The sequence below is a fragment of the Scleropages formosus genome, chromosome 2, assembly GCF_900964775.1.
Source record: "Scleropages formosus chromosome 2, fSclFor1.1, whole genome shotgun sequence".
NCBI lineage: Eukaryota > Metazoa > Chordata > Actinopteri > Osteoglossiformes > Osteoglossidae > Scleropages > Scleropages formosus.
The window spans coordinates 13,518,675-13,545,008 of record NC_041807.1 but is presented as its reverse complement, the minus strand read 5'-3'; the positions used below and the strand labels follow the sequence as shown (position 1 = coordinate 13,545,008).

At 45.9% G+C, this 26,334-nt stretch overlaps 2 protein-coding genes across 3 annotated transcripts; one reads left to right on the top strand and one right to left on the bottom strand.

The window, feature by feature from the left end:
* Window positions 1-1,224: 1,224 nt before the first annotated feature.
* Window positions 1,225-16,346, top strand: slc26a3.1 (solute carrier family 26 member 3). Its single transcript, XM_029259503.1, has 22 exons — window positions 1,225-1,249; window positions 6,903-6,913; window positions 7,018-7,193; window positions 8,246-8,385; window positions 9,116-9,226; window positions 9,394-9,554; window positions 10,014-10,178; window positions 10,408-10,560; window positions 11,025-11,107; window positions 11,213-11,360; window positions 11,592-11,705; window positions 11,843-11,920; window positions 12,045-12,140; window positions 12,289-12,395; window positions 12,748-12,817; window positions 12,912-13,004; window positions 13,527-13,622; window positions 13,759-13,950; window positions 14,042-14,096; window positions 15,446-15,591; window positions 16,006-16,074; window positions 16,288-16,346. Exons 1-22 carry the CDS (start codon window positions 1,225-1,227, stop codon window positions 16,312-16,314), a joined length of 2,316 nt encoding a protein of 771 aa, XP_029115336.1. The 3' UTR covers window positions 16,315-16,346.
* A 1,456-nt stretch (window positions 16,347-17,802) lies between these two features.
* cbll1 (Cbl proto-oncogene-like 1, E3 ubiquitin protein ligase) lies at window positions 17,803-25,531 on the bottom strand. 2 transcript variants are annotated; one of them, XM_018747621.2, is made up of 6 exons: window positions 25,314-25,531; window positions 24,480-24,647; window positions 21,382-21,482; window positions 20,908-20,991; window positions 20,724-20,797; window positions 17,803-19,273 (listed from the first exon to the last, which is right to left on the bottom strand). In XM_018747621.2, exons 1-6 carry the CDS (start codon window positions 25,324-25,326, stop codon window positions 18,214-18,216), a joined length of 1,500 nt encoding a protein of 499 aa, XP_018603137.1. In that variant the 5' UTR covers window positions 25,327-25,531; the 3' UTR covers window positions 17,803-18,213. The 2 variants fall into 2 exon arrangements, with proteins under 2 accessions (XP_018603137.1, XP_018603136.1); XM_018747620.2 differs by having other exon boundaries at window positions 17,803-19,288; window positions 25,314-25,528.
* Window positions 25,532-26,334: the final 803 nt, after the last annotated feature.

The window sequence follows — 26,334 nt, the reverse complement described above, 5'->3', positions numbered from 1 at the left end:
AAATATACATACTGTGAGCTTAACATGATTATTTAGCAGTATTATGCCTTTTTATGTACAACTCTTTTCCATTTTCCAACGAAAGATTAATTTTCTTTAATAGGAGTTTGAAAACAAGACAGACTGTTAGAAAACATACCAGGAAGTCTCTCCTACAAGATGTTTTAATTTCCATCCAGAAGCAACGTACTACAGTAACAGAAAACAAGAAAACATAAATAAAAGCATTTCTTGGTGTCTCACATACTACCAGCCTTCATACACAATTCTACAAACACACACATTGACTGAAACTGCTTTTCCCAAGCGGGGTCACGGCAAACCGGAGCCTAACCCGGCAACACAGGGCGCAGGGCTAGAGGGGGAGGGGATACACCCAGGATGGGACACCAGTCCCTCAAGGCATCCCAGGCTGGACTCGAACCCCAGACCAGCCAGAGACCAGGACCCTGCCAAGCCCACCGCACCACTATGCCCCCCCTCTCTATGCAGTTCTAGCAGTGGATAAAAACCTGTCATGCTGAAAAGAGGTTGGATTTTCAGCCAGGCAATGATCCTAAATACACCTCAAATTCCACCATGCAGTACTCCCGGCAAAGAAAGATTAAGGGTTTGGAATGGCTTTTATAGCACTCAGACTTGATTGTTATTGACAATCTGTGAGTAGATCTCAAACAAGCAGAGCATTCAAGATGATCTGAGATACTTCTGACCCAGAAGGTTCTACAAAGGACGGTGGGGAAAAATCCCTAAAGCAAGACTCTTACACTCCCAGTAGTGCTAAAAGAATTGTTTGGAAGTTGTGATTCCTACCAAAGGAGGTATCACTAAGTACTGACTGACATGGTGAACAAACTTTTGCACAAGCCACGTTCACTGCTTTAGTTTTCAGTCTTTTCAATTCACAAAACAAATAGAAACTGTGCATTCAAGCTTGTTCCTTGCAGATGTTACAGATGACTTGGAAACATTGTCTGACCAGTAGGCCACAAACCTTTCCATACATCTACAGTTTTTTCTGGTTGAACAAGGACTGAACAAGCAAAAAGTTCGATTAGGATACTCAGCTGATAGGCAGTAGCCCGGTTTAAATAGTTTCTGGTGATCCGTAGCAGCAGCCCCTTGGTGCGAAGACTTGGGGTGCAAAGACAAGGGTGTCTACCTGTGGGAGTCCACCGAGGAAGGCCACCGGCACATTCGTCCTCAAGGGATCATGCGCCCAACATGTCGACCATCAAAGTCTTCTACGGTAAGCGAGCTGTGCGACTTCGCCACCACCAGAGACCTGGACGCTCTCGCTGCTACAGTAACCTGGCCTATCCTCACCTGTAAAACCTTCCATCTTGCTTTACTTTCTCCATGGGACTCTGGAACTGCCAGTCCGCTGTGAGAAATGAGAAAGGCTGACTTCATACCAGCCTATGCCTCCCATCTCTCACTGGACCTCCTGGCCCTAACTGAAACCTGGATCGCCCCAGACAACTCAGCCACACCTGCAGCACTCTCCACTGCAGCACTCTCCACTAACTATTCCTTCTCTCATACCCCTCGTTCCTCTGGCAGAGGTGGAGGCACAGGCTTGCTCATCTCTCCCTGGTGGGAATACCCTATTCTTCCTCTTCACTTGCATGATCTGTCCTCATTTGAATGGCATGCTGTTTCTATCACTGCCCCAGTCACTCTTGTTGTGGTTGTTCTTTATTGCTCTCCTGGCCCTGTCGGCTGCTTCTTGGATGACCTCGATATCTTGTTGAGCTCTCTGCCGGGGGACAACGCTCCATTGATTCTCCTGGGTGACTTCAACCTGCATGTCAATGACATTCATGCAAGTGGCCTTCTGTTACTTCTGCAGTCCTTTGATCTCTCCCTGTCCCAATCCCTTGCCACTCACAAAACGGGTAACTGTATTTTCCTGCAACTGTGGTTTGCTCTCCTCTCTGTCACTCCGTTGCATGTCTCTGACCACTTCTTCATTTCCTTTCAACCCTGCCTCACCACTAACTCGTCGCCTCTTTCTGCAGCCGTTGTCACCTTTCGCCGCAACTTAAAATCTTTCTCACCTTCCTGCTTTGCCTCTGTTACTCTGGCCGCTCTCACTTCTGCTGCACAATTCTCAGATCTATCTACAGATGATGCCACTAACACTTTACTCTCTGCCCTATCCTCCTCCCTTGATTCTCTCTGTCCTCTGTCTTCTAGATCAGTACGCCCCATTGCTACCCCATGGCTGTCTGATACGTTACGTACTAACAGGACCAAACTACGGGCTGCAGAGCAAAGATGGCATAAATCCAAAACTCCATCGGAACTGGATGCCTACCAGTCACCCTTAGCTGCTTTTCAATCTGTTGTCTCTTCAGCTAAAACCTCCTTCTTCCATAAAAAAATACAGTCTGCATCTAAAAAACCACACAGACTCTTTGCGACCTTCTCATCCCTTCTGTGTCCCCCACCACCTCCTCCTCCCTCTTCTCTCATTGCTGACGACTTTGCTTTGTTTGTCCGAGACAAAGTCAAAGCAATCACTGACAAATTCTCAGCATCAACCTGCCTGGTTCACGCTGGACCTCCCTGCGAAGCTATCCTCCCCAAATTCAAGCTGCTCTCCGAATCAGAAATCTCTGACCTCATGATACTGCACAGAGCCACCACCTGCTCTCTTGACCCGATCCCATCATCACTCCTACAGAAGATTTCCCCGCAACTCTCCACCTTCATCTCTAAGATCATCAACTCCTCGCTCTCCTCTGGCTGTTTCCCAGCTGCCTTCAAAACCACTCTAATTTCACCTCTGTTAAAAAAACCCTCCATGGATCCCAATCTGGTTGAAAATTACAGACTGCTCTCTCTCCTCTCCTTCCTGTCTAAAACCCTAAAGCGGGCAGCCTGTGATCAACTCTCTGATTTCTTAACCCGGAACCGCCTCTTTGATGATTATCAGTCTGGGTTCAAAGTTGGTCACTCCACTGAGACGGTCCTTCTGGTGGTGTCTGATGCTCTCCAAGCCCCTAGAGCCGCCTCCCTCTCCTCGTTCCTCATCCTCCTCGATCTGTCTGCGACATTCGACACAGTCAACCACTGGATTCTACTCTCCTCTCTTAACCAGCTTGGGATCAAAGGTGCGGCACTTAGATGGTTTGAGTCCTACCTATCTGACAGATCCTATCAAGTGGTCTGGCAGAGCTCTCTCTCTTCTCCTCTGCCTCTCTCAACCGGTGTCCCGCAGGGCTCGGTATTGGGTCCTCTTCTTTTCTCAATCTACACCTCCTCCCTCGGTCTGGTCATAGCCTCCCACGGATTCAAACACCACTGCTATGCTGATGATACCCAGCTCTTCCTCTCCTTTCCACGTGGTGCATCAGACATCTCCGCACGCATTGCTGCCTGCCTGTCGGACATCTCTTCGTGGATGTCTAATCACCACCTCCAACTCAACCTCTCCAAAACAGAGATTCTTTACCTCCCAGCTGGCCCGTCCTCCTGTCACGATCTATCGATCAAATTGGACAACTCACTCATCTCACCTACCTCCTTAGCTAAAAGTCTGGGAGTAACGATTGACGCGAGTCTGTCTTTCTCTCAGCACATCGAAGCTACAACCCGGTCCTGCAGATACATCCTCATAATATTCGTAGGATCCGTCCCTACCTCACAATTGACTCTACCAAACTACTTGTCCAGGCCATGGTGACTTCCCCTCTGGACTACTGCAACTCTCTCCTGTGTGGCCTTTCTGCTACTGCCATGAAACCTCTGCAGCTTCTACAAAATGCTGCTGCATGAGTTGTGTTTGATTTGCCAAAGCGTTCCCACGTGTCTCCTCTTCTCATTTCTCTGCACTGGCTTCCTATTGCTGCCCGAATCAAATTCAAGACCCTGGTTGTTGTCTACAAATGCATCAAAAAAACTGCTCCCAGCTATTTACAGGTCTTGATCAACCGCTACACCCCAGCTAGACCCCTTCGCTTGTCTACTTCTGCTCGCTTGGTTGTCCCGCACACAAAATGTAAAGCATGGAGGTTCTCGGTTCTGGCTCCGTTGTGGTGGAACGACCTTCCCCTCTCACTCAGAACTGCGGAAACTCTATCTACATTCAAGAAGGGTCTGAAAACTCACCTTTTTTGGACCCATTTCGCCCAAGATCTCTCCAGCTCATGTACAGTGTAAATGTTCATGCACTGCTACTTCATGAGCATCTGCAGATAAAGCCTTTCATCAGCCACTACTCCGGCATTGTATTTGCTTGCTTGTGTATCTTATAATATATATATATATATAAAAAAAAATTGGTAGGAGGGTATCAGGATTTGTCTTTCCTGTGTTTTATGTACCTACTTGAACGATGAACCTTGGTGCAGCAACTGGTAGGTAACAAACTAGGTTTACTTGAGTCACATGTCTGCAGCTATGTCTCTTTCTCTTAATGTAATGTATAAATTGTACTTTTGCTGAGATGTACGGTGCTTTTGGCAAAAGCGTCTGCTAAATTAATAAATGTAAATGTAAAGATAATTTGATAAATATGTATGGCCCACAGGGGGGTGTGGTGGCGCAGTGGGTTGGACCACAGTCCTGCTGTCCGGTGGGTCTGAGGTTCGAGTCCCGCTTGGGGTACCTTGCGACGGACTGGCGTCCCATCCTGGGTGTGTCCCCTCCCCCTCCGGCCCTACGCCTTGTGTTGCCGGGTAGGCTCCGGTTCCCCGCGATCCCGTATTGGACAAGCGGTTCTGAAAATGTGTGTGTGTGTGTGTGTGTGTGTGTGTGTGTGTGTGTGTGTGTGTGTGTGTGGTCCAGACAAACAGTTATTAGCGGGGATGAACTTCTCAGTGACACAACAGGTTTTGTCGATGGGAGTACAGCAACGTCTCACTCTACAATTGGGGACTAAGACAGAAACAAGGTGTTCGAAGTTCCTAGGTTCCTTACAAAGGAACGGGTTGTTTGTGCCTGTGGATCCCTTCTTTCTGTATATCATGTTTACACCAAGCTTCATAAATATGTGAACAATTGGATAGGTCAGATCAGAAACTTGGGATGAAGGGAGGACGTGCCTTCCGTTTCCTCTCTACTCAGCTCTGCTGTTTAACAGCCGGTTTTATTAGACTCCCACTTCAAGTGGCACATTCTATCCAGGGTTACGTTTGGCATTTATTCAAAAGAGCGATAACAAATAATACAGTTTGAGTGTTGAAAAATAAGACCTTACTCCATCATGATACCATAACCACTGCCAGTGTACATTACTGGACACACTATAGAATGGGTTGAACTTAAGACGAGGTGGTTCAAAATACCTGAGATTTGTTGCAAGATGGTGGACCATCCTTGCCTCTTAAGCAGCTTTTGGAAAGCTTACCAGAAGATCGTGGAAAGAAAAGACTTACACTCGGCATCTCTTCCGACCCCTCACGTACATTACACAGCGAATACCTGGTCCTGCCTTCAATGAGACAGTATAAGAATCCCAAAGTGGAGACTCAACAGTCCTCTCAGTCCTCAGTCAGTTTGGCTGCTCCACCAAGGCATCGATACTCAGGGAAGTGCAGTCTAGTCAGCAATAACAAGTGTACAGATCAGAACAAAAAATATAAATTTGTGCCACATTCTTGGTATATAATCTGGATGTGTAACATACATGGACATTGTAATGTATGTCATGTGCTGTCTCAAAGTGTCATGTTCAGAGTGTATGTCATTTGGACAGCCTCTGTGCATTATTTATTCATCTATTTATTCATTTCCTTACTTTTTCATATTTTCTTATTTCTTCTTATACTTGTGTATTCTCTTTTTCCTCCCTTTGCATGCTGCCCAGTTTTGCAACATGTCATTGTCCTAAAGGATGGAGCTGCTATGACGCAAAGGAAATTTCGGAGAAGTGTAACAATAAAGTTCAATTGTACTGTATAGTATTTTATCGATTGTGTCAGAAAATGCTTGTAGCCAAGGCTAAATGGAGCATCTGAAATTGTTCATTAAGTATCAGGCAAAGTGCCAGTGTGTTTATCTGTTAGAACAATGGTCAAGGATAGGGGGGCAAGAACCTTTTTAAAAGCACAGCATCATAACTTCTGTTAATAATTATAGATGTGATAAGTTATAATACCGAGTTCCCTGATGGAAATATTTAGGAAGAGTTACATCGTTTCTGACCTTCTGTCTGTGCGGATGCGTAAAAACAAAAGGAGTACAAAGTGAGGGAAACTTGAGAACATTTTACCATGCTGCCGACAGACAAACAGGTAATTTGCTGCTCAAACGTATCATTCAGCTATGTATGTTGTATATTTCATTCACTTTTCTCTGGGAAATCTCGCATGTTGGATGTTTAACAACAAAGTATTAAAAATCACCTTATACTGCTGACCATTTTGCACCGTTTTATTGCCCTGAACCAAGGGTGGGTGCAGTGGCATGGTGAGTCTGGCCAGGTCCCACTCTCTGGAGGGTCTGGGGTTTGAGTCCTGCTTCTGGTGCCCTGTGATGACCTGGCGTCCCACCCTGGGTGTGTCCCCTCCCCCTCCAGCCTTGTACCCTGTGTTGCCGGGTTAGCCTCTGGCTCACCATAACCCTGCTTGGGACAAGCAGTTTCAGGCTCTGTGTGTGCGTGTGTGTGTGTGTGTGTGTGTGTGTGTGTGTGTGTGTGTGTGTGTGTATGTGTGTGTGTGTATTGCCCTGAACCCAGGTTAGTGACACATACAAAAAACTTTGCTGAACTTTTTCTTACTGGTGCTTTTTTAAATCAGTTGTATTTATTGACCAATGATAGACTTGCTAAATACTTTTAATCTTATTAGCTGTTTCTGCTGGGCAAGTTGCCAAATTGTCTGCTATGGCATACAGTGTTTGTAAAATATTACTGTGAAGGAATTCATTCTGTTGCTCTTATTGATGATCTTCAGAATTTTTTCAGGTAACTGCTCCCACCGAAATATGGGATTACATGGGCTGTCACATTACTGACACTACAGTGATTGCACGCCTCGGCACTCATTCCACCTGTTCCATGTTCCGTAGGGGAGCCCCGACACATTTTCCTGCACCATCGGTGAGCGGCCTAATGTGATACGGCGGCCAGAAAAGCGGTACTTGGTGAACAGGCCTGTGTACTCCGAGGACTCGTTTGCAGAAGATTACAAGAAGATCGACAGGAAACACAGAACCACGCTGGATCATGTGAAGGCCCAGTTCACGTATGGGTCCTCCTTTTCTATGTCCACCTTGACATGCTGAAGATGCGCTGCACCCTTTTTTATGCCATTAACTTTGCAGAACATTCCAGTTTCAGGTTTGGGGAAACGGTGAAGTTTCTGTAATATATACAATGCTACACAGTTCACTTTGCAGGATCTATGGGCATCTGAGCATGGGAAATAAAAACTATCATGTATGCGGTGGCAACAATTCTCTTGTTGACTTATTTTCACCGTTTTAAATACTGAAAGAGCAAATTAATTATTTTCTTCAAAATTATGTTTTCATGAAACATTAAAGAAGGAAAATAATTCTGGTGTTTCAAGCCTTTTTTAATCACTGGTGAAGAAGAACAGATGGTAAACGTATGTAATGTAAAGTCATATGAGAAAAGTTTCTGCAAAATGAGTAAATGTAAATTTTCTGTTAACAGAAATGTCTGTCATACCTGAGAAAGAAATAATATTTGTACTAAATTAGAAAAAGTATGAAAGGCAATCTACTTTGTGCACTGACAGTTCATTTAGAATTAAATTACTTGCTTTGGGGTATGTGAGTAAGCAAATAAAGTTGTATTTGTACTCTACGAGATTTTGGACAACAGTTTTTCTGTTTTTTTTTTCCCTGTATTTAATGTTGTTAGAGGATACCTCAGAATAATGTAGTCCTCTGGCAGTACCAATGGTCTTCAATTTACAATGGTTCGACTTACTGTTTTTCGACTTTACGATGATGAGCTGGCGACAGACATTTAGTAGAAACTGTACTTCAAATTTTCAATTTTGATTTCTTCCTGGGCAAGCGATATGCAGTGCGATACTCTGTTGCAATGCTGGGCAGCGGCGGCAAGCCCATAATGGCCATCACACATATGCTAGGCTATGGTTTTCGGTAGGTTTTGTATATTCGATGCATTTTCGACTTACGATATTTTCAATTTACCATGGGTTTCGTGGAACATAACCCCATTGTAAGTTGGGGACCACCTGTATTTTAAAGAGTGGTAGCTGTTTCTTTGTTCTCCAAAGTGTCATTTGTCTGCGTTCCACAGCTGCGACACCCAGCGAGTCAAGAAAACTGTATGCTCCCTGCTGCCCATCATTGGATGGCTGCGCATCTACAACATCAAGAAGTGGTTGCTTGGGGACATTGTGTCAGGGATCAGCACTGGACTGGTTGCCGTACTGCAGGGTAATTCCGTGTGCCGGCCTTGAAATCCAGCAAGTGATACCTTCCATTAGTGTACACACAAAGCTGAAAGATCATAAAATATCTACATCTCGCTTTGAAGGGGCTCATTTATGGTCCTGGATAGGACAGCGGATACTGTATCTTTATGAGTGTGCCCAATAAGTTAGTGATTGGAGGCTTGGTATTATTGATGCTGATATCACAAAGGATAAACGTGAGCTTGTCTCTAAAGTGCAAGACATGGCTGTGGAAATGACAACACATCTGTTTGTTTGCACCATCAGATTTTGTCACAAATATTCTCATAAAGGTGTCAGCCTTTATCAGTGAGAATTTACGTCTGTATTAGGGAGCATTTCATGCGCAGTTGCTGAGTCATTAATGCCTTCTCTGACGTTTATTGATCTGCTTATTAGCCAAACAGGCATTCCCTGATAGCAGCATAACACCTTTGATGCAACATTTGGCTCTAACCTCAAATTTCGTAAGGTTTTCATTGTCATGTGAGCTGAGGGGAGCAGAGAAACACCTTAGAGCAGTTTTCCGATTAGCCCAGGGAAGTTGGAAGCCTCTCATTCAAATCCTTTTATAATATTTGTTATACATGATGTGTGCTGCAACGTACCTTTGAGATTTTCTGGGAATTTCAAAGTCAACTTTGCTGCTAAACACATTTTAATCCATGCGTATAAATACGTGAGTGAATTCTCTGCCTTTTTCTTCCAACCAGGTCTAGCATACTGTCTGCTGGCATCCCTCCCACCTCGGTATGGTCTCTTCACAGCTTTCTTCCCCGTCATCATCTACTTCTTCCTGGGCACCTCCAGACATATCTCTGTGGGTAGGTATGGATACGCAGCCATTATATATACACTATATACTACATCACTGTATTTGCAAGTTGTCCAAAGATCTCCCTCAGACTGAATACGCTTAGTCATGTTTTATGAAAGACTGCATGTACACGATTTGCTGGGGAGCAAATACAGAAGATACTCTCCTCCAAAGGTGCTTTCCCAGTTCTGAGTCTGATGGTGGGTGCTGCTGTGACCCGACTCGTACCAGATGACGGCCCCCCTGTCAATATCACTGGCTTCGAAGGCCTGACCCAGGATCAGCAGAGGGTCATGGTGGCTGCATCTGCCACCTTCCTCATGGGAATATTCCAGGTAACACACGTTCGAAATTCTTATTGTTTCTCGCATTTCTCTGATAGCGTGGCAGAGACACCATTCTCCAGGTATTGTTTCGGAATGGTGTGGCATCCTGAGGGGGTGCGGTGGCGCAGTGGGTTGGACTGCAGTCCTGCTCTCCGGTGGGTCTGGGGTTCAAGTTCCGCTTGGGGTGCCTTGCGGCGGACTGGCGTCCCGTCCTGGGTGTGTCCCCTTCCCTCTCCGGCCTTACGCCCTGTGTTGCTGGGTAGGCTCCGGTTCCCCGTGACCCCGTAAGGGACAAGCGGTTCTGAAAATGTGTGTGTGTGTGTGTGTGGTGTGGCATCCAGTAACTAGGATATGCACATCCTGTATGCTGTGGGCAGTGGAAATACCTCTAGCCCCACAGTGTGCTGGTTGCAGTGCAAACATCCCTGTGCCGTGGTGTCACAGTACTTGCTTCTTTTTCTGTCTCAGCTGGCCATGGGGCTGCTGCAGGTGGGGTTCATTGTGACTTATCTGTCTGACACCCTAATCTCTGGGTATACCACGGCGGCTGCAGTCCATATCCTGGTGTCTCAACTGAAGTTTGTGTTTGGGCTGACAGTTCCAGGCCTCAGCGGACCTCTGTCGCTCATCTATGTAAGTAAGGGATACAGCACAGGCAAAATTACCATGTTAGTAACAGGTGATCATACATAATGACACTGATGTTCTTTTTTGGCATGTTATGGATTCCACCAGGACATCCATGAATTAGTTGTTCTTTTGGAAGTTGCTCAAAGACTATGCATTATGTCACTAGGCATCAAGAGCAGTTCTTAACCATAGACTCACATCATGAGTGTCAATGTTTTACTATTTGCTACAGACCCTGGAGAAGGTCTTTGTTCAGATTGATAAAACCAACATCGCCAGCTTGGTGATTTCTATCATTGTCATGGTGGTGGTGTTCATTGTGAAGGAGCTCAATGAAAGGTTCAAGGCCAAGCTTCCTGTACCAATACCCATTGAAGTCATCATGGTGAGTGTCCATCTGTAACTCCACAATACCTACAGAAGCATTATAATCATGACAGAAACCATCACCATTATAATTGACAAAACAATGCCTGAAGTAACTGTATGTACCTAAAAATTGGCATTTGTTTTTATTTTGATTGTGTTACTACACACACACTGTCACAACCGCTTGTCCCATACGGGGTCACGGGGAGCCGGAGCCTAAGCTGGCAACACAGAGCAAAGGGCTGGAGGGGGAGGGGACACAGCCAGGACAGGACGCCAGTCCGTCGCAAGGCACCCTAAGCGGGACTCAAACCCCAGACCCACCGGAGAGCAGGACCCGGTCCAACCCACTGCGCCATCGCGCCCCCCTGTTACTATACACTTACATTTGTATTTGATTACCCTGATGTTCTTCGATTTGATGCTGATCAAGAAAAAAAATCCATTCTTATTTTTATACATTGTTCTGTTTTTCTACAGACCATTATAATCTGTGGTATCTCCTATGCATTTCAATTTGACCAAAAGTACCAAGTTGAGATTGTGGGGGATATCCCTCCAGGGTAAGCAGCTAAACTGAATATATATGCATGATATTTGAGATAAAAACAATGCCTGAAGTAATAAAGGTATAAGATGTTTGAAATAAGTAACACCTTGACCCCCAGGTATGAGCCACCGATGGCCCCAAACATGGAGGTCTTCCAACAGACGGTGGGAGACGCCTTTCCAATGGCCATTGTGGGTTTTGCCGTTGCCTTCTCTGTGGCCAAGGTCTACGCCATCAAACATGAGTACCACATCGATGGAAACCAGGCAAGCCCTGCTGCTCTGATTCTGTCCTCATCTGATTTTACAGAAGACTCTTGTGTTTGTTTCCATCAAAACACAAACTTTCAGACTGAACATGATCAACACAAAGGGAACACAGTAGGAAGTTCATTACAACTCAGAGCCTTACTGTCATTTGAAGTGGTACATAATTCATCATACCGTGTTGATTTATTTCCCTGCATGACAAACTGGAACACCTTGTCATCCCTACAGGAGCTCATTGCTTTAGGTCTCAGCAACATTTTTGGGGCAAGCTTCAAGTGCTTTGCAGCAAGCACAGCTCTCTCCAGGACTGCTGTGCAGGAAAGCACAGGAGGCAAAACCCAGGTAGATCATGAGGCCAAAAAAGTCCTTAAGATGTATTAATACCATACAATGTGCAGAAATGTTCAGAACAATTGTATAAGTATATGATGTTTTATCAAACAATTAGGAATTAATAATAACCCATTAAAATATTTCAGATTGCTGGTCTGCTCTCGGCTATTATAGTGATGATTGTCACTTTATCCATTGGATTTCTTCTTGAGCCGCTTCCAAAGGTGAGGTTCTTGTTCTGCTTTCCGAAAAAGTACTTCGTAATCCTGTGACACTGGTGAAGAATTTCAGTTTAATATAGGACTCTGGAATGAAACAATACCCTGAAATTCTTAACAAATTTTACAGGCAGTGTTGGGGGCAGTAGTGATTGTCAACCTTAAGGGGATGCTGATGCAGGTGCGAGATGTCCCCTACCTGTGGCGGAAAGACCCGCCCGACTGTGTGAGTGTGCAAATATCCCTACCCAGCGCTCACCTAGTGAGGTGTCCTAGTATAACTGGACCTTGGATTGCTTTTTTATGTAAATCTTGGATATAGGTGTGGTCTGTGAGCCTTCACCCTCGATTGTATGACTCTCCACTATCACCAGATGGTTTGGATCCTGACCTTTGTGGGATGCTTGCTGTTGGGCATGGACTTTGGAGTGGCTGTAGGCCTTGGTGCAGAGCTGCTGTCTGTGGTCTTCAGGACACAGTTGTGAGTACGATGTTTGGTTCGGGAGCATCATGAACAATCACCACTGCCTTGGACTGAGGGCCCAACCAAATTCAGTGCGATACGTCAGAAGCAAGCTCACCTAGACCAAAAACACACAGCCTTTTACAAACCTCTACTCACAAAGGCTGACCTTTAAGATAAATAAAGAGCCCTAAGCCACAGTTGGCACAGAACTAATCAGTGCTTGTAAGTGGGCCAACCTTTTAAATGATTTACGGTAAAAGTGGTTATTCACCGACTGTAGCTCAGTGAGCAATTGAGTTATAGTCCAAATACCTTTGGCTGTCCTGTTGAAAGTAGTCATGTCATCGGTTTCTTTACTGTTTTCCAGTCCCCGCTGTTCTGTCCTGGCCAGCATCAGTGGAACAGACATCTACAGAGACCGAAAGGATTACCTTAATGTAAGTGTATTCAAAGTCATAGCCATAAAAATTAATAAAAATTAATTCCCAAAAAGGTGAAGTCAACTCTGAATATAAATCCTTTTGATTTCAGATTTTTGAACCAGAGGGAGTGAAAGTCTTCCGAATCCCTTCTCCGATCTACTTTGCAAACATTGATTTCTTCAGAAATAAATTGAATGAATACGTAGGTACCTTCCCCATGCGGAGTACACTTTACTTCTTTAGAGTTAGGATTAGGGTTAGACAAGAACACAGAGTTCCATGACAAGTAGCAAAGTTGGACCTGTGAGATTAACAGCACCGGAATGTTACAAATCAGTTCATTTGGCCCGTTCAGGAGCACACCATGGACACACATTGTAATCACACACCTCATCTTGAAAACAGTTGCTCATTAGCTGAGTCTGTTTTATCATTTGCTTGTGTTTATGTGAACTTGATTTATCATGTGTATGTTGGCTGATTAGATTATTCCAGAACTGGAATAACCTTTCATCTCAAGCTAAAACAAGGAAACGAGTAAATATCTGCCCCAATATCACATATCAGTGACGTTTACGTGTTATTGTTTATATTAGACCGTCACATTTTTTTCCACATAATAGTCATTCTCTGTTTTATAAGTACTTGATGTTTCTCTGCCTTGGTAAGATGATGACTGAGATGGTGAGGTCTGTGATGGGTTTACTCTGTGTTGTTTTCACAGCTTGGCTTCAACCCACTGAGAGTTCTGCGTAAGAGAAACAAGGCCTTGCAGAAGATCAGGAAGCTCCTTAGTAAGGGAGAGCTGCAAATAAAAGGGGTGAGTTGTGTGAGCATCAATCATGACATGTATGGCCCTGTTCTGTGGAACAGAACTGACCTCACCGGTTCCAAACTGACCTCATTTCCTCCTACGATAGCAAGAGCTGTTACTCAAAGGCTCCATGCCGATTGAGGAGTCGGAAGATGAGGGGAACCTGGAAGATCTGGATCAACCCATTGACTTCAAGGACCTTCCCATCCAAATCAACTGGAACAGGGAACTTCCCGCGAACATCATTGTACCCAAGGTTGACGTTCACAGCTTGATTCTGGACTTTGCAGCTGTCTCCTTCATTGACATCTCCGCCCTGAAAGGGCTCAAAACGGTAATACTCTTTGTTCTGAAACAAACAGGGAGTGTGTACAAGACCACAACCTGTGGATTTCTCTCATACAGCTTTTCACGATGTTTCACAGACCTTGAAGGAGCTCATCCGGATAGAGGTGGAAGTCTACATAGTAGCATGTGACAGTAAGTTAACCTGTCTGACAGTGGTGGTCCAGACACCAATCATAGCAGTCCTCATTTCTCTCCCCCAAGAATTTTGCCAGAAGCATTCATCCAGAAAACCAATAAAACACTAACACCTCACCCTACATTGTTAATTGGTTCCAAAAGGCACGACTTAAGTCGAAAAACGACGGAAAACGAAACACACACACACACACACACACACACACACACACACACACACACACACACTTTCTGAACCGCTTGTCCCATACGGGGTCACGGGGAGCTGGAGCCTAACCCAGCAACTCAGGGCGTAAGGCTGCAGGGGGAGGGGACATGAAATAACCCCTAAAAAACGACTTAGACCCCCTATAAACCCCTAATAAGCATTCCCCTTAAGTGTATACACTTCAATTAATGGTAAAGAAAAAAACAAAAAAAAAATCCAAAAAAATGGCAGGTAAATAAGACAATATTTTTTTAAAATATTTTTAAGCTTTTAATTGATTTTATAGATGACAATATATTATTTTATATATTTTAACATGTAAGTGGGGCACGGTGGCGCAGTGGGTTGGACCAGGTCCTGCTCTCCAGTGGGTCTGGGGTTCAAGTCCCGCTTGGGGTGCCTTGCGACGGACTGGCGTCCCGTCCTGGGTGTGTCCCCTCCCACTCTGGCCTTACGCCCTGTGTTACCGGGTAGGCTCCGGTTCCCCGCGACCCCATATGGGACAAGTGGTTCTGAAAGTGAGTGATATTTTAACATTTATTTTTATTTGATTTTACACTTTTTTATTGTTTTCAAGTGATTTTTAAGTTTTTAACAATTTTTAATATTTTCAGCTGATCAACGTAAAGTCGCGTCAGCCGACTGAAGACGAATTATATTTTTCCATATATATTTAACACAAAACTGGCGTAAAGTCGATATCAGCGCAACACAAAACGACGTAGGGCAAGGTATTACTGTACAATAAATTAACAATGATTACCTACTCAGCGGGGGATGCGGTGGCACAGCGGGTTTGGCCGGGGCCTGCTCTGTAGTGGGTTTGGGGTTTGAGTCCTGCTTCGGATGCCTTGTGATGGACTGGCGTTCCATCCTGGGTGTGCCCCTTACGCCCTGTGTTGCCGGGTTAGGCTCCGGTTTGCCACGACCCTGCTCGGGATAAATGGTTTCAGACATTGTATGTGTATTCAATTTCTGTCACGTAATAGCTTTTCATGCAATACAACTAGAATGTTTTTATGTTTACTGAAAGTCATGAAACAAACACCTTTTACCGCCGGACATCTTAACAACCGATCACCGATGCCGCACAAACCAGTGCAGCTGTGATGCACTGACTGACTGTTGATGGTTGTAGTGTACATTCTGGAGAAACTGCACAGCTGCAAGTTCTTTGACAGCGAGATCAAGTCATCCATGTTCTTCTTGACACTTCACGATGCCATGTTGAGTGTCCTGGAGAAAGATCCGGTCGACTTGGAACATCAGCAGAGAAGTGAAAAGGTAACGTAGGAAGCACCGGCTTATCTTATTTCTGTTGTGCGACGTATAAAACATGTATATATATTTATATGCTGGAAAAGGGGGTTACATGAATTGAACAATCTAAATTGTCCTTAGGGTGTGTTGCAAGAGTGACTATAGATTTACTTGTCCTGTGATGGCTTAGAGTCGCACCAAGGTGCAATTGCAGTTTCGGACAATGGACAGGTGGAGGGAACACTGTAATGTTAAACAAACACAGTTAATATGAGCTTTGGTTAGAGAATCCCATCCTGAAGAGCTGCACCCATTGCTTCCTCAGAAACAAGATTGTTAGCATAGCAGCCTTTACTAAACCACCTTTAAATTTGCATGTTGGAGATCTTCATGCTCTGAACCGACCTAGTGACTTGGTCAAATCTTGGTGTCCTGCAGGTTTCACCTCAAAGTCTAAGTTATGAGCAAAGCAACGGTGTGTGGAGTGTGCAGAGTGGTGAAAGCGCAGTAAGTGGCTCTACCAGAAACTGCCTTACAGTTGAAAATCAAATAGATTACATGCAAATTTGCTCGGTTCAGCATGACAGGTGGTGATTTTCCTCTTGACGTGCTTTGTGCTAACAGTGGTGCGTGCCACTAGGTGTGGCAGATGTTCTGTAGAAAAGTTGGTGATGGATCTGAATCTTTTATCAAAAGCAGCAACCATCTCTCTCTCCTCAGGTTCCACAGCCTGAAACTAAATTCTAGGCAAGTCTTTGGTGATGTTTCCAAAACCCAGGACCAGTAGATCGGAAGGAAATGGAGTTAAGGGATTTTCTGTACAGAACAACCCCTCTTCCTCTGATCATCATATTCATATCTGGAGGAATGAGGGAGAGGGAAAAAAAAAGAAACTTTACATATTCAGGATAATTTCCCAAGGTCTGTAAAGAAGGGAAAAGGTTGTATTCTTGTCATCTTTCCAACTTCTTTATTTTTTGCTACATACAGAACAGTACATTTTGTATATTCAAATTGTTGATGTTGATTTAAGAAATATGTATATAATGATTATCTATTTATTTTCCAAATAATATATAGACTTTTTCAATATTGCTATTTTTGGTTGCATAAACTGTAATAACTGTTTTGTACTTTTTTGTTATCTTTTTGTTCATGTCTAAAAAAAAATCACAATGATTATGGGATCTGGCGCTAAAGATGGCAACATATTTTAAATTTAAAAACAAAACCGTTTGAAAAAATGTTTTCTCCATTTTAAACATTACGTGCATTGCTGTTGTTAAAGAAGATTAAAAGCAAAGTACCAGTAGTACTGAGTGCTTTTATTTATTGACCTGAAAAAAACTGTGCCAAAAATAGTTTGCCCATAAATAATCTGTGATTTTGAGAAAAGTCAGCTTTTAGATTTTGTGCGTACAATGTAGAAGTATAAAACTTGAAGATTTCTAAACACGGTTCCTTCTTGTCAGCACAGGTGCCCATAAACTCGTACCACCACCAAGAAAGGAAAAAAAACTATGAAAATTAAAGTCATTACTTAAAGATAACAAATAAATTAAAGCACAATGAATAGTAACATAGCCAATAAAGTGCACTCAAACACTCAGTTCCCAGCTCCATGGCCCAGGGTTTGAATCTCAGCCCAATGCTGTGTAGAGCTTTGTCCCGCAAAACAAAGCGCTGTTGTTCAGATGAAGTAGTAACTGTAAACCGTGTCAGGGCATTCAGGGTCTACCCAAACCCTTCAACGACATACAAGGAAACTGAAGTTGTAGAAAATCATTTTACATTTAGAGAAAGATGCCCTCTGGCGGTAAGGGCAGGATGGCATCAAAAGCAGAGATGTTTTTCTTCACCGGTAAGCAGTATTCCTGTGGGTTTCCTCCCACAGCCCCGAGACGTGTACATTAAGCAACTTGGTCATTGTAAAATGCTCATGTTTGTGTGTGTGTGAGATTTCTCAGTGATGGACTGGCATCCAACCTGTTCACAGTGTACCCTGCCTTTCACCATGTGCTCTCCAGGACGGGCTTTGGACTGCCATGAGCCTCTACTGAACAAGTGATTACTAAGAAAGGATGAATGAAAGGAAGGTGTTTTTCAGGGCACAGGTGACATGGAGAAATGACATTTTTTATTTATGTGGCTCTGTATTTTCTTCGGGCTCCCAGGGTTATATCCTTCCATCAATAAACACACAGAAAATATTAGTCAAAGCAGTATCTGCAAAAGGAATTCACACACGTTTGAGGCTTTACGCGAATTAAATTTTTTTTTTATTGCAAGATGATAATAAAATGGATGAAGTTATATCCTGAACACAGGACGCATTAAACCTAATACAGGTGGTGCTTGAGAGGCGCAGCTCCTGCATAAGACTGCTAGGAATTCATAGGAAACACCAAACCACTGACTACCCTGTAGACAAAAACATCACCTTTTCAACAGAAAAACCCCTCCCCTCCTTACTGAAGACATCCTTGGTTTAAAACACAAAAGCAGTCCTGCCTGAACCCACACAAAGGCTCCATCAAACTGCTACTATGAAACAAGCGGTCTGGTGCTGTAGGTCACACCCAAAGACATACACTGCCAGACAGACATGTCTTTCACTGGCTGGACCTAGAAGAATTTTTGGGGGGACTACTGGTAATATGGCCTGTACCGCGACTGGTCTGGGTGGTGGGGTCCTGGAATCTGGCCCTGGGGAGGGGGACCCTGCATTCTGGGAGGAGGCGGACCTCGTGGGGCTGGCCAAAGACCAGGACTCAGTCCTCCAGGCTGGCTGAAGGGAGGGCTCAGTGTCCCTTGGTCCTCAGGGAACTGCTGCATGGACGCAGGGTTGTAGTGGTGCGGCGGTGGGCCGCTGACTGGGGGGCCCGGTGGGGGGTGATTCATATATGGAGGCATCTGGCTGATGATATGTCCAGGGGGTGGGGTGATAGGAGGAGGAGCTGAGGACATCGGTGGGGGTGGTGCCTGAGTGTACACCATGTGGGCAGTTCCTGACCCCTGAGGTGGGTGCTGCATGGGGTGACCAATTGGGGGTGGGGGAGGCGGTGGGCCATAATGCTGCTGGGGAGGCATCATGTGATGGGGGTGGGGCACAACAGGCTGCCCTGGGTAGTCCCCAGGGTGATGGTGTGGGGGCGGGGGTGCCGGGAGCCCAGGCTGGGGGAGGGCATCGCGGGAAGAAGGCGCACTACTGCCTGAGTCATCCTGGATGGGCACGGTGATGAGGTTGCTGTGCTTGCGCGTGGTCACCGTGGCGATGCGGAAAGTCTCCTGGCCCATGGAGCGGGGCGGGGCCATATCAGTCGTGGCGGAAGGTGGGGGCTGGACGGAGCGTAGGTCATCCAGCGGTGGCGGCGGCTGGCTGTAGGGGTCATGCGGAGCATGCTGCAGTGGGGGAGGGATCATGAGGTGCGGCTTGGGCAGGTGAGAAGGTGGGGGCAGACGGTGCTTGTCCGGGGGCAAGAGGAAGCGTTCGGCCAACTCGGAGGCCGGGGGCAGATGCAGGGGATCAGAACCACCCGGTGCCGGCCGACCCCCGGCCGGTTTTCCTGATCGCATGTGGCGGTGGTTGATGTGAGCCTGCAGGTCGCGCTGCGACAGGTAGGTGCGCTTGCAGCCTGGTACGACGCTGCACATGAAGAGGGATCCACGGAGACACTGCTCGATTCGCTGAACTGGGTCCGTGCAGCTATAGAGGGACAGACTGAACTTAGGATTTAGTAAGGGAAATGGAGCAGGGAACAGCCCGTGCACAAACACGCACATAACCACATGCCTTTAAAAAAACTAAAAAAAAAAAAAAAAAAAAAAGGGGGGGGAAAAAAACAAACAAAAAAATTTTTTCACTGTTTAGCATCACAGAACTGAACAAAATTCAAGATAGGGCAGGTGAAGTACCACGCAGTGCTGGACCAATACTGTATGCTTGAAAGAAATATGCAGTACACCATTCACCGGACAAGGATCAACATAAGCAAAATGTCACTTTCAGTAAAGCGTCCAGAAAGAACACAATATTATTATTTACATTCATCATTCTCAGCTGCCACTTTGGTCCAAAGCAATTTATAACATTATATTTGTACACTAAGCCACTGACATTATCTACCAATTTGTACAGCCAGGATTTTTTTCTTTTTTCCTGGAGCCTTTCAGGCTGAGAACCTTGCTTGAGCTGCTGTAATTCAAACCCAAGTCCAACAATTGCAGACAAAGGCATCTAATCAATACACTTGCCACTGCTTCTCTAGTCCTTGTTTTGGATAAACTATCCCCATAAATTGCCTTGGACAAAGATCAAAGTCAGCTAAATGAAAATACACTTGTACCTCGCATCTGACTTAAGGATTTTTAAAGATAGAAACATTACCAAGTTCAAGGGTTACGTTTCTATTATTACGCTATTTTGAAAGCAAACGATTTAACCACTTGCTGACAATCACGTTTCTTATATATCCTTGCGGCCAGATTTGTTAGTTTAGCGGGAGACACGATGTCACATTTCAAAGAAATTCTCCCCATGTAACGGAGGATCACACTGAAGCTCATTCTGCTTTTACTCCACTGCTCGATTCTCCTGTGGGACCTGACGGAGGAATATGGCCCAGTCTCGCACAACAGAGCACTTTTAGTAGGAGGTCGGAGATGCGTCACTTCAATTTTCAGTCATTTTAAAGGCGATTTTACTGTCGCTTCACATTAACAAAATAAACTGGCATTCATGTTGTATTTTGCGTCAGGCCCAATATTTCCAGTATGTGTCCAGTATAGAGGGAAGCAGACCCTATACGAGGCACCGGTGGAAACAGAATAAAGGCTTATAGCGAATTTTAAATTCATTTTCAGCTTCATCTCATGTTTTTAACAGTAAGTAACCCATGAATAAACCAAGGGACTAAGCCGTATTATTAAGCGTCTATGGACTGGGATGCAGTGAGTGGACTTACAATTGTGAGATACAAACGAACTTCCACTTCCTAACCTGAGGTACAAGTGTAATAGCAGTAATAATAATAACTGATAGTGGCAGAGGATAGTGTACAATACTCCTGAACTTATATTGGTGAAACACTCCGTCTCTTCCGTTACACATTAAGAAAGTTGAAGACAGAGTGTATGCAGTGTACAGAGCACCTTACCCAGGGCACATCTTGTCACACTTCTTCTCGTGGAGCACAGCGCACTCGTAGCAGAACACATGTTTACAGGGGATCTGGGTAGGGGAGCCAGCAGGACACTGTTAATATCAGACACAGTGCAACAATCTTTGAACTCGGAATGCACAGGTGGGGTGCTGGTGCTGGGGGGTGTTCACTCTCTTACCATGCGTCCATATATCTTTATGGGTAACCCACACTTGTCGCAGAAATGAACCGGTGTGTCATCCTTTTCACCTATTAAATTCATCTGAACAGATAAAAAGTGCAAAGGTCACAGTTCACCTTATCTGTAGGAGCCTCAAAGGGACATAACTCACAAAAAAACAGTACAAGAGCAAAAAATATTAAGCTGCAGCACAGTACAGCAAATGAATTACTGAAACTATAACAGTATAATAAAAAAATGGAAAACACACACAGATTGACCTTGTGCTGACTGATGGTACCGTTCACCTAACGGTCAGCATGCGATTGCTAGCCTGTACTTTTAGAAGCACCAATGCGGTGTGACAATCTTGACATTGTTAATCGCCAAAGGCTTCAGCTATACAGACTAATAACAATAATAATAAGCAGCAGCAGCATGGAGTTCAACCTGTCAGTTGAAACACTCTGCTTAGGTTCATGCCACACACACCTTATAGTCCCAGAACATCTGTGAGGGAAGTCTTCGCTGGTTTCCAAAAGCATCCCCAGACTTGCACTCGAATCTGTCCTCCTGTTTGTACCCAAAGGCCTCTGCAAGACAGCACACGCTCCGGGTTCAGACCCCCTCCACGGCACGGACGCCCGGTGAGCGCGGCCAAACGGGAGGGCGAGCGGCACCTCGGCACTGCCCATCCTCTTCCAGAGCGCTGCACCGGACAACACATCTCACAGCTCTCCACACACACAGCTCCAGCTAACGTGGGGGAAAAGCCCGACGTAGGTGTACAAGTTGTATAGCAGACAGCGTCATTTAAGAGCTGACCTCTTGTAACATGAAACTTCTAGGTTTGAATCCCACTCCTGCTGTACAGTAATAAAAGTATTTACCCTGAATTAATACATTAAGAACATGCATAACAGAAAATAATTCATTGTAAAGTGGTTCAGGTAACATTAACGGACGTTGAACAAAGGTGTAAGGTGAATTAAAAAATGAAAATAAATGTTTATATATGTGTGTATATATACAGATGGAAAAACATCTTCCTCTCACCCCCCACATGGGGTGGTGTGTGTGTCTTCTTCAAGCTCGGTTCCTCTACCAGAGTTTGAGGGTTCTGAGCAGTATCTTAGCTGTTCCTAGGACTGCACTCTTTCGGACACACACTTCAGTTGCTGTTCCCGGAATCTACTGGAGCCCCTCTCCCAGTTTGGGGCTCACAGTCCCGAGTGTTCCTATTACCACTGGGACCACTCTGGACTTCACTTTCCACATCCGTTTCAATTATTCTTTCAGCCCTTGCTACTTCTCAGTCTTCTCATGCTCCTTCTTTCTGATACTGCTGTCACTTGGGGTTGCTACATCTATCACAATTGGCCTCTCCTCCTCCTTATTGACCATCACTATTGTGTGGTTGGTTGGCCAGCAACTGCTTGTCAGTCTAGAACGTGAAGTCCCACAGGACCCCAAGTTCCAGACTGACAAGCAGTTGCTGTTGCTCTGCTGTTTTCAACCACCTTTGGTGGTGTCTCCCATTTGGACTTGAGCACTTCCAGCCAGTTTTCTGCACTCAGTGTATGCTGTCCCAGCTTGCATATTACACCCTGCTATTACGTGCTGGATTGTTTCAAAGATGTCCTTACACAGCCTGTACCTTGGATCCTGTCTGCTATGGTAGAACCTGGCCACTATGGATCTGGTGCTTAGAGCCTGTTCCTGTGCTACCATGATCAGAACCTCTATGCCGTCCTTCAGTACGGCCTTTTCCAGCCACTGGTAGGATTTCTTGATGCCAGCCTCTCCCTCTATCTGTTGATGGTAGAGCCCGTGGAGGGGCTTGGTCTTCAACATGTCTCCTTTTCTTCCTCATCACCCTCTGTCTTCTGCTGCCTGAGGTACTCAGTGGTTTGTCCTGGGGGACTATCTTCCTGATGTACTCTTGGATGCTCCTTGTTTCATCCTGGATAGTGGCTCTAGCACTCACTCACCCTTGCTCCCCTCCCCCCTTTTGGCATATCGTACAGTCTCAGGGTGTTGGACTTTGGGTGGAACCCTCCGTGCATCGTGAGGAGTTTTCGTGTCTTGACATCTGTGGCATCTATCTCCTCCTGTGGTGTACATGTTGATGGCTTGGATCTTATTTCTAGCATTGAGCTGGCTTCTCAGGACCTGCTTTACTCTGGAGGAATTTGGTTGTCACTGACCTCCTTGCTGCCTCGTTGTGGTTCACAATCTGTGGGATATCCAGGTACTTGTAGCTGTCCTGTAAGTCTGCAATTCTGCCTTCTGATAACTCCACTCCTTCAGTCCTGATCACCTTCCCTCTTCTTGCTACCATTCAACCACACTTAATCCAGTCTGAATGACATCCCTATATCATCGCTATATATCCTGATGAGGTCGATTAGCGAATTGATGCCTGTTCACTCCTGGCATACAGCTTAATGTCATCCAAGTAGAGAAGGTGGCTTATGGCTACTCTACTTCTGAACTTGTATCCATATCCACTCTTTGCAATGACCTGACTGAGAGGGTTCAGGTCTATGCAGAACAGCAGCAGGGACAGTGCATCACCTTGGTATATGCCGCACTTGGTCACTTGTGCGAAGGCCTTGGAGTTGGGCTTCTAGTGTTGTTTTCCAGAGCTGCACCGAATTCTTGAGGAAGGCTATCAGTGTCCTGTTGGCCACGTATAGTGTCAAGCGCTCTAGTATCCGTGTGGGGTTGTAGGCTTTCTCATAATCAATCTAGGCAGTGCTCAGGTTCGTCTGTCTGGTCTTAGAGTCTTGAGTGATTGCGCTATCAACCAGTAGCTGGTGCTTTGACCCTCTGCTGTTGTTTCCATTGCCTTTCTGAGCTATACTCACGTATTGACTTGTGCCTGTTCAACTTAGCTGCTATGATGCCTGAGAGGAGCTTCCACGTTGTGGAGAGGGAGGTTATGGACTGTTAGTTTGAAGGTGTTGTACCCTTGTGAGGATCCTTCATGATCAAGATTGTCCCACCCTGTGTTAGCCAGTCTGGGTGAGCCTCTGATGTTAACAGCTCATTCATTTGTGCTGCCAAGCATTCATGGAGTACAGTTAGCTTCTTCAGTCAGTGGGGGGTGTGTGTGTGTCTGTGTTTATATATACATACTGTACAAACATCTATACAAAGAAGAAATTACTAGGAAGGAATTGTCGATATTTGGTTTTATGTATTTTAAGTTTTATGCAGCTACTCGTGTGATGTACGTTGATTCATATGGTGGAAAGTACCATATGAATCATATGGTACCATACGTACTTTAGAATCGTGCGTCTGCATCTAAGTCTCTTTCTGTTAACGTAATGCACACACTGTATTTTCTATGAGATGTACGTCGCTTTGGAGAAAAGCTTCTGTTAAATGAATACATATATGTAAATGTAAGTGACAACAAAAAAAAAAAAAGAGAATTTTAGTGGCAGGGTTTCCCAAAAGTGTAAATCACATCCACTCACAGTGTAAAGAAGCGGCGTTGTGTAGCGTGAGAGGGACGGGGGGGGGGGGGGGGAGAGAGAGAGTGTGTGTGTGTGTAGCTGGTTCTTATTCTCGGTCCGTACCCTCCTCCCCCGCCACGGTCTTGGAGGGCAGCCGATTCGGGGCTCTCTGAGGGCGAGGGGCAGGTTTGGTCCGGATGGCCTGCTTGGACAGGAGCTTGATGGGGATCCGCCTGCGGACATCCAGACCCCCCAGGGTGCCGGAGCTGTCTGTGCCTTGCAGATCATTGTCTGTGGTACAGAGTATAATCCGTCACTGCTAACATACACTGCACATCACACCGCACCCCGACTCCTTTACTGCTCTTTAGCACCTTTCTGAGTTACAGATGCATCGAGTGCGGGGGGGGGGGGGGGGGGCAGTGCACAACTGTTACTGTGTACAACTCCATTCCGTCCCATCAGTAACAGCTCCGCACTGTACTGACTAACAGAGGACTGACACACACTTCCAAACGCGCACCGTTTCCCCCGCTCACACAATCGCCATCCCACCCGTCCGTCCCACGTCCACATCTCGAGGTGCGGAGCCCCTCCCGCCGCGGGCTCCGTCCGTGTCCAGCCCTGAAAAGCGCTAGTGCGTCTCAGGGCTCCCGCGCTGTCTCCTCGCACACGGCAACGGCGCGCTAAGACGGCGCTCCTCCGCCTGGCGGACGGAGCCGAAGGGCGCAGTCGAGCCGCGCACAAACAGGCGCGTCCTTCTTCCCCGCGCGAACAGGCCGCGGCCGCGAAGCCCGCAGGAAGCGGCACTTCGGGGGCGCGGTGCTCGCGAGTGTGTCTCGCACCGGCTCGGGACACGGACAAAAACACCAGGGCGGCACCGAGCCGCGAACCGCGCCACCTGCTGCGCCCGAACGACACGGAAAACGGAGAAAGAAACGCGGCCGCAACCCTTACCGGCCTGGTCCATGTTGCGCGCGGTGCATCACGGGAAGCAGAGGAGGCGCGGCTTCGAGAGGACATGCGGGAGGAAGTGTAGTGACGCCGCGCGCGCGCACACAGGACGTACGCCGCACGGCAGTATGATTTTAGTTGGCGTAACTCTTGTAGGGACGTAGCGATTAGTCCCATAAGCGAGCCGTATTGTAGATACTTTATGTTGAGATGGGATGAGGTGTTTTCTCTGCCTCCCTTTACTGCTAAAGTATAAAGAGAAGCTTTCTGCTGTATTCATTAAAATGCACTCAGCACCTTGAAGACAGTACTTTCCTTATGCGCTTGTTATAGTTGCGCTTAGTTAAACGTCCATAGGTAAACAGTGCCCTCTAGTGGTTAAAGTAATAAGTCTTTCACGTCAGTACTTCTGCTATTCTGAAACGAAGTAATCTCACTCACACAAACATTTTCTGAACCGCTTGTCCCATACAGGGAACCAGAGCCTACCTGGCAACATAGGGCGTAAGGCCAGAGGGGGAGGGGACACAACCGGGACGGGACGCCAGTCCATTGCAAGGCACCCCAAGCGGGACTCGAATCACAGACCCACCGAAGAACAGGACCCGGACCAACCCACTGCGCCACCGCACCTCCTACCAAGATGATACAAACAAGTAAAAACTAGGAACACACTCCAGGCAGCTATAGGAAGCCAGTGACGAAGTAATCATTACAGTAAAAACAATTGAATAGCATTCAAAGAGAAGTCTTATACGGACTTAAAGCTGTGGGATACACATACATATGCCTTTATTTAAAAAGCGCGTAGAGCCTGGGTGGTGCGAGAGGACGCCGGTTCGATCCCCGCTCGGTCTGTGTGGCGTGTATGCGGGGATTTCTTCCGGATGCTCCGGTTTCCTCCCACAGTCCAAAGACATGCTGTTCAGGTTCCTCCATAGTGTGAGTGACACAGAGAGAGCGTGTTTCACTGATGTAGGGATGAGTGACCCAGTGTAAGTAGTGTATCTAGCAGTGTAAGTCA

Coding starts and splice junctions, on each gene's coding strand:
- slc26a3.1 (XM_029259503.1), top strand. CDS start 1,225: ATGTCGACCATCAAAGTCTTCTACG. Junction 10,179..10,407: donor GACCTCTGTCGCTCATCTAT/GTAAGTAAGGGA, acceptor TATTTGCTACAG/ACCCTGGAGAAGGTCTTTGT. Junction 14,097..15,445: donor CTACATAGTAGCATGTGACA/GTAAGTTAACCT, acceptor TGATGGTTGTAG/TGTACATTCTGGAGAAACTG.
- cbll1 (XM_018747620.2), bottom strand. Junction 20,992..21,381: donor AGATGTTCTGGGACTATAAG/GTGTGTGTGGCA, acceptor TTATCTGTTCAG/ATGAATTTAATAGGTGAAAA. Junction 20,798..20,907: donor TAAAGATATATGGACGCATG/GTAAGAGAGTGA, acceptor TCCCCTACCCAG/ATCCCCTGTAAACATGTGTT.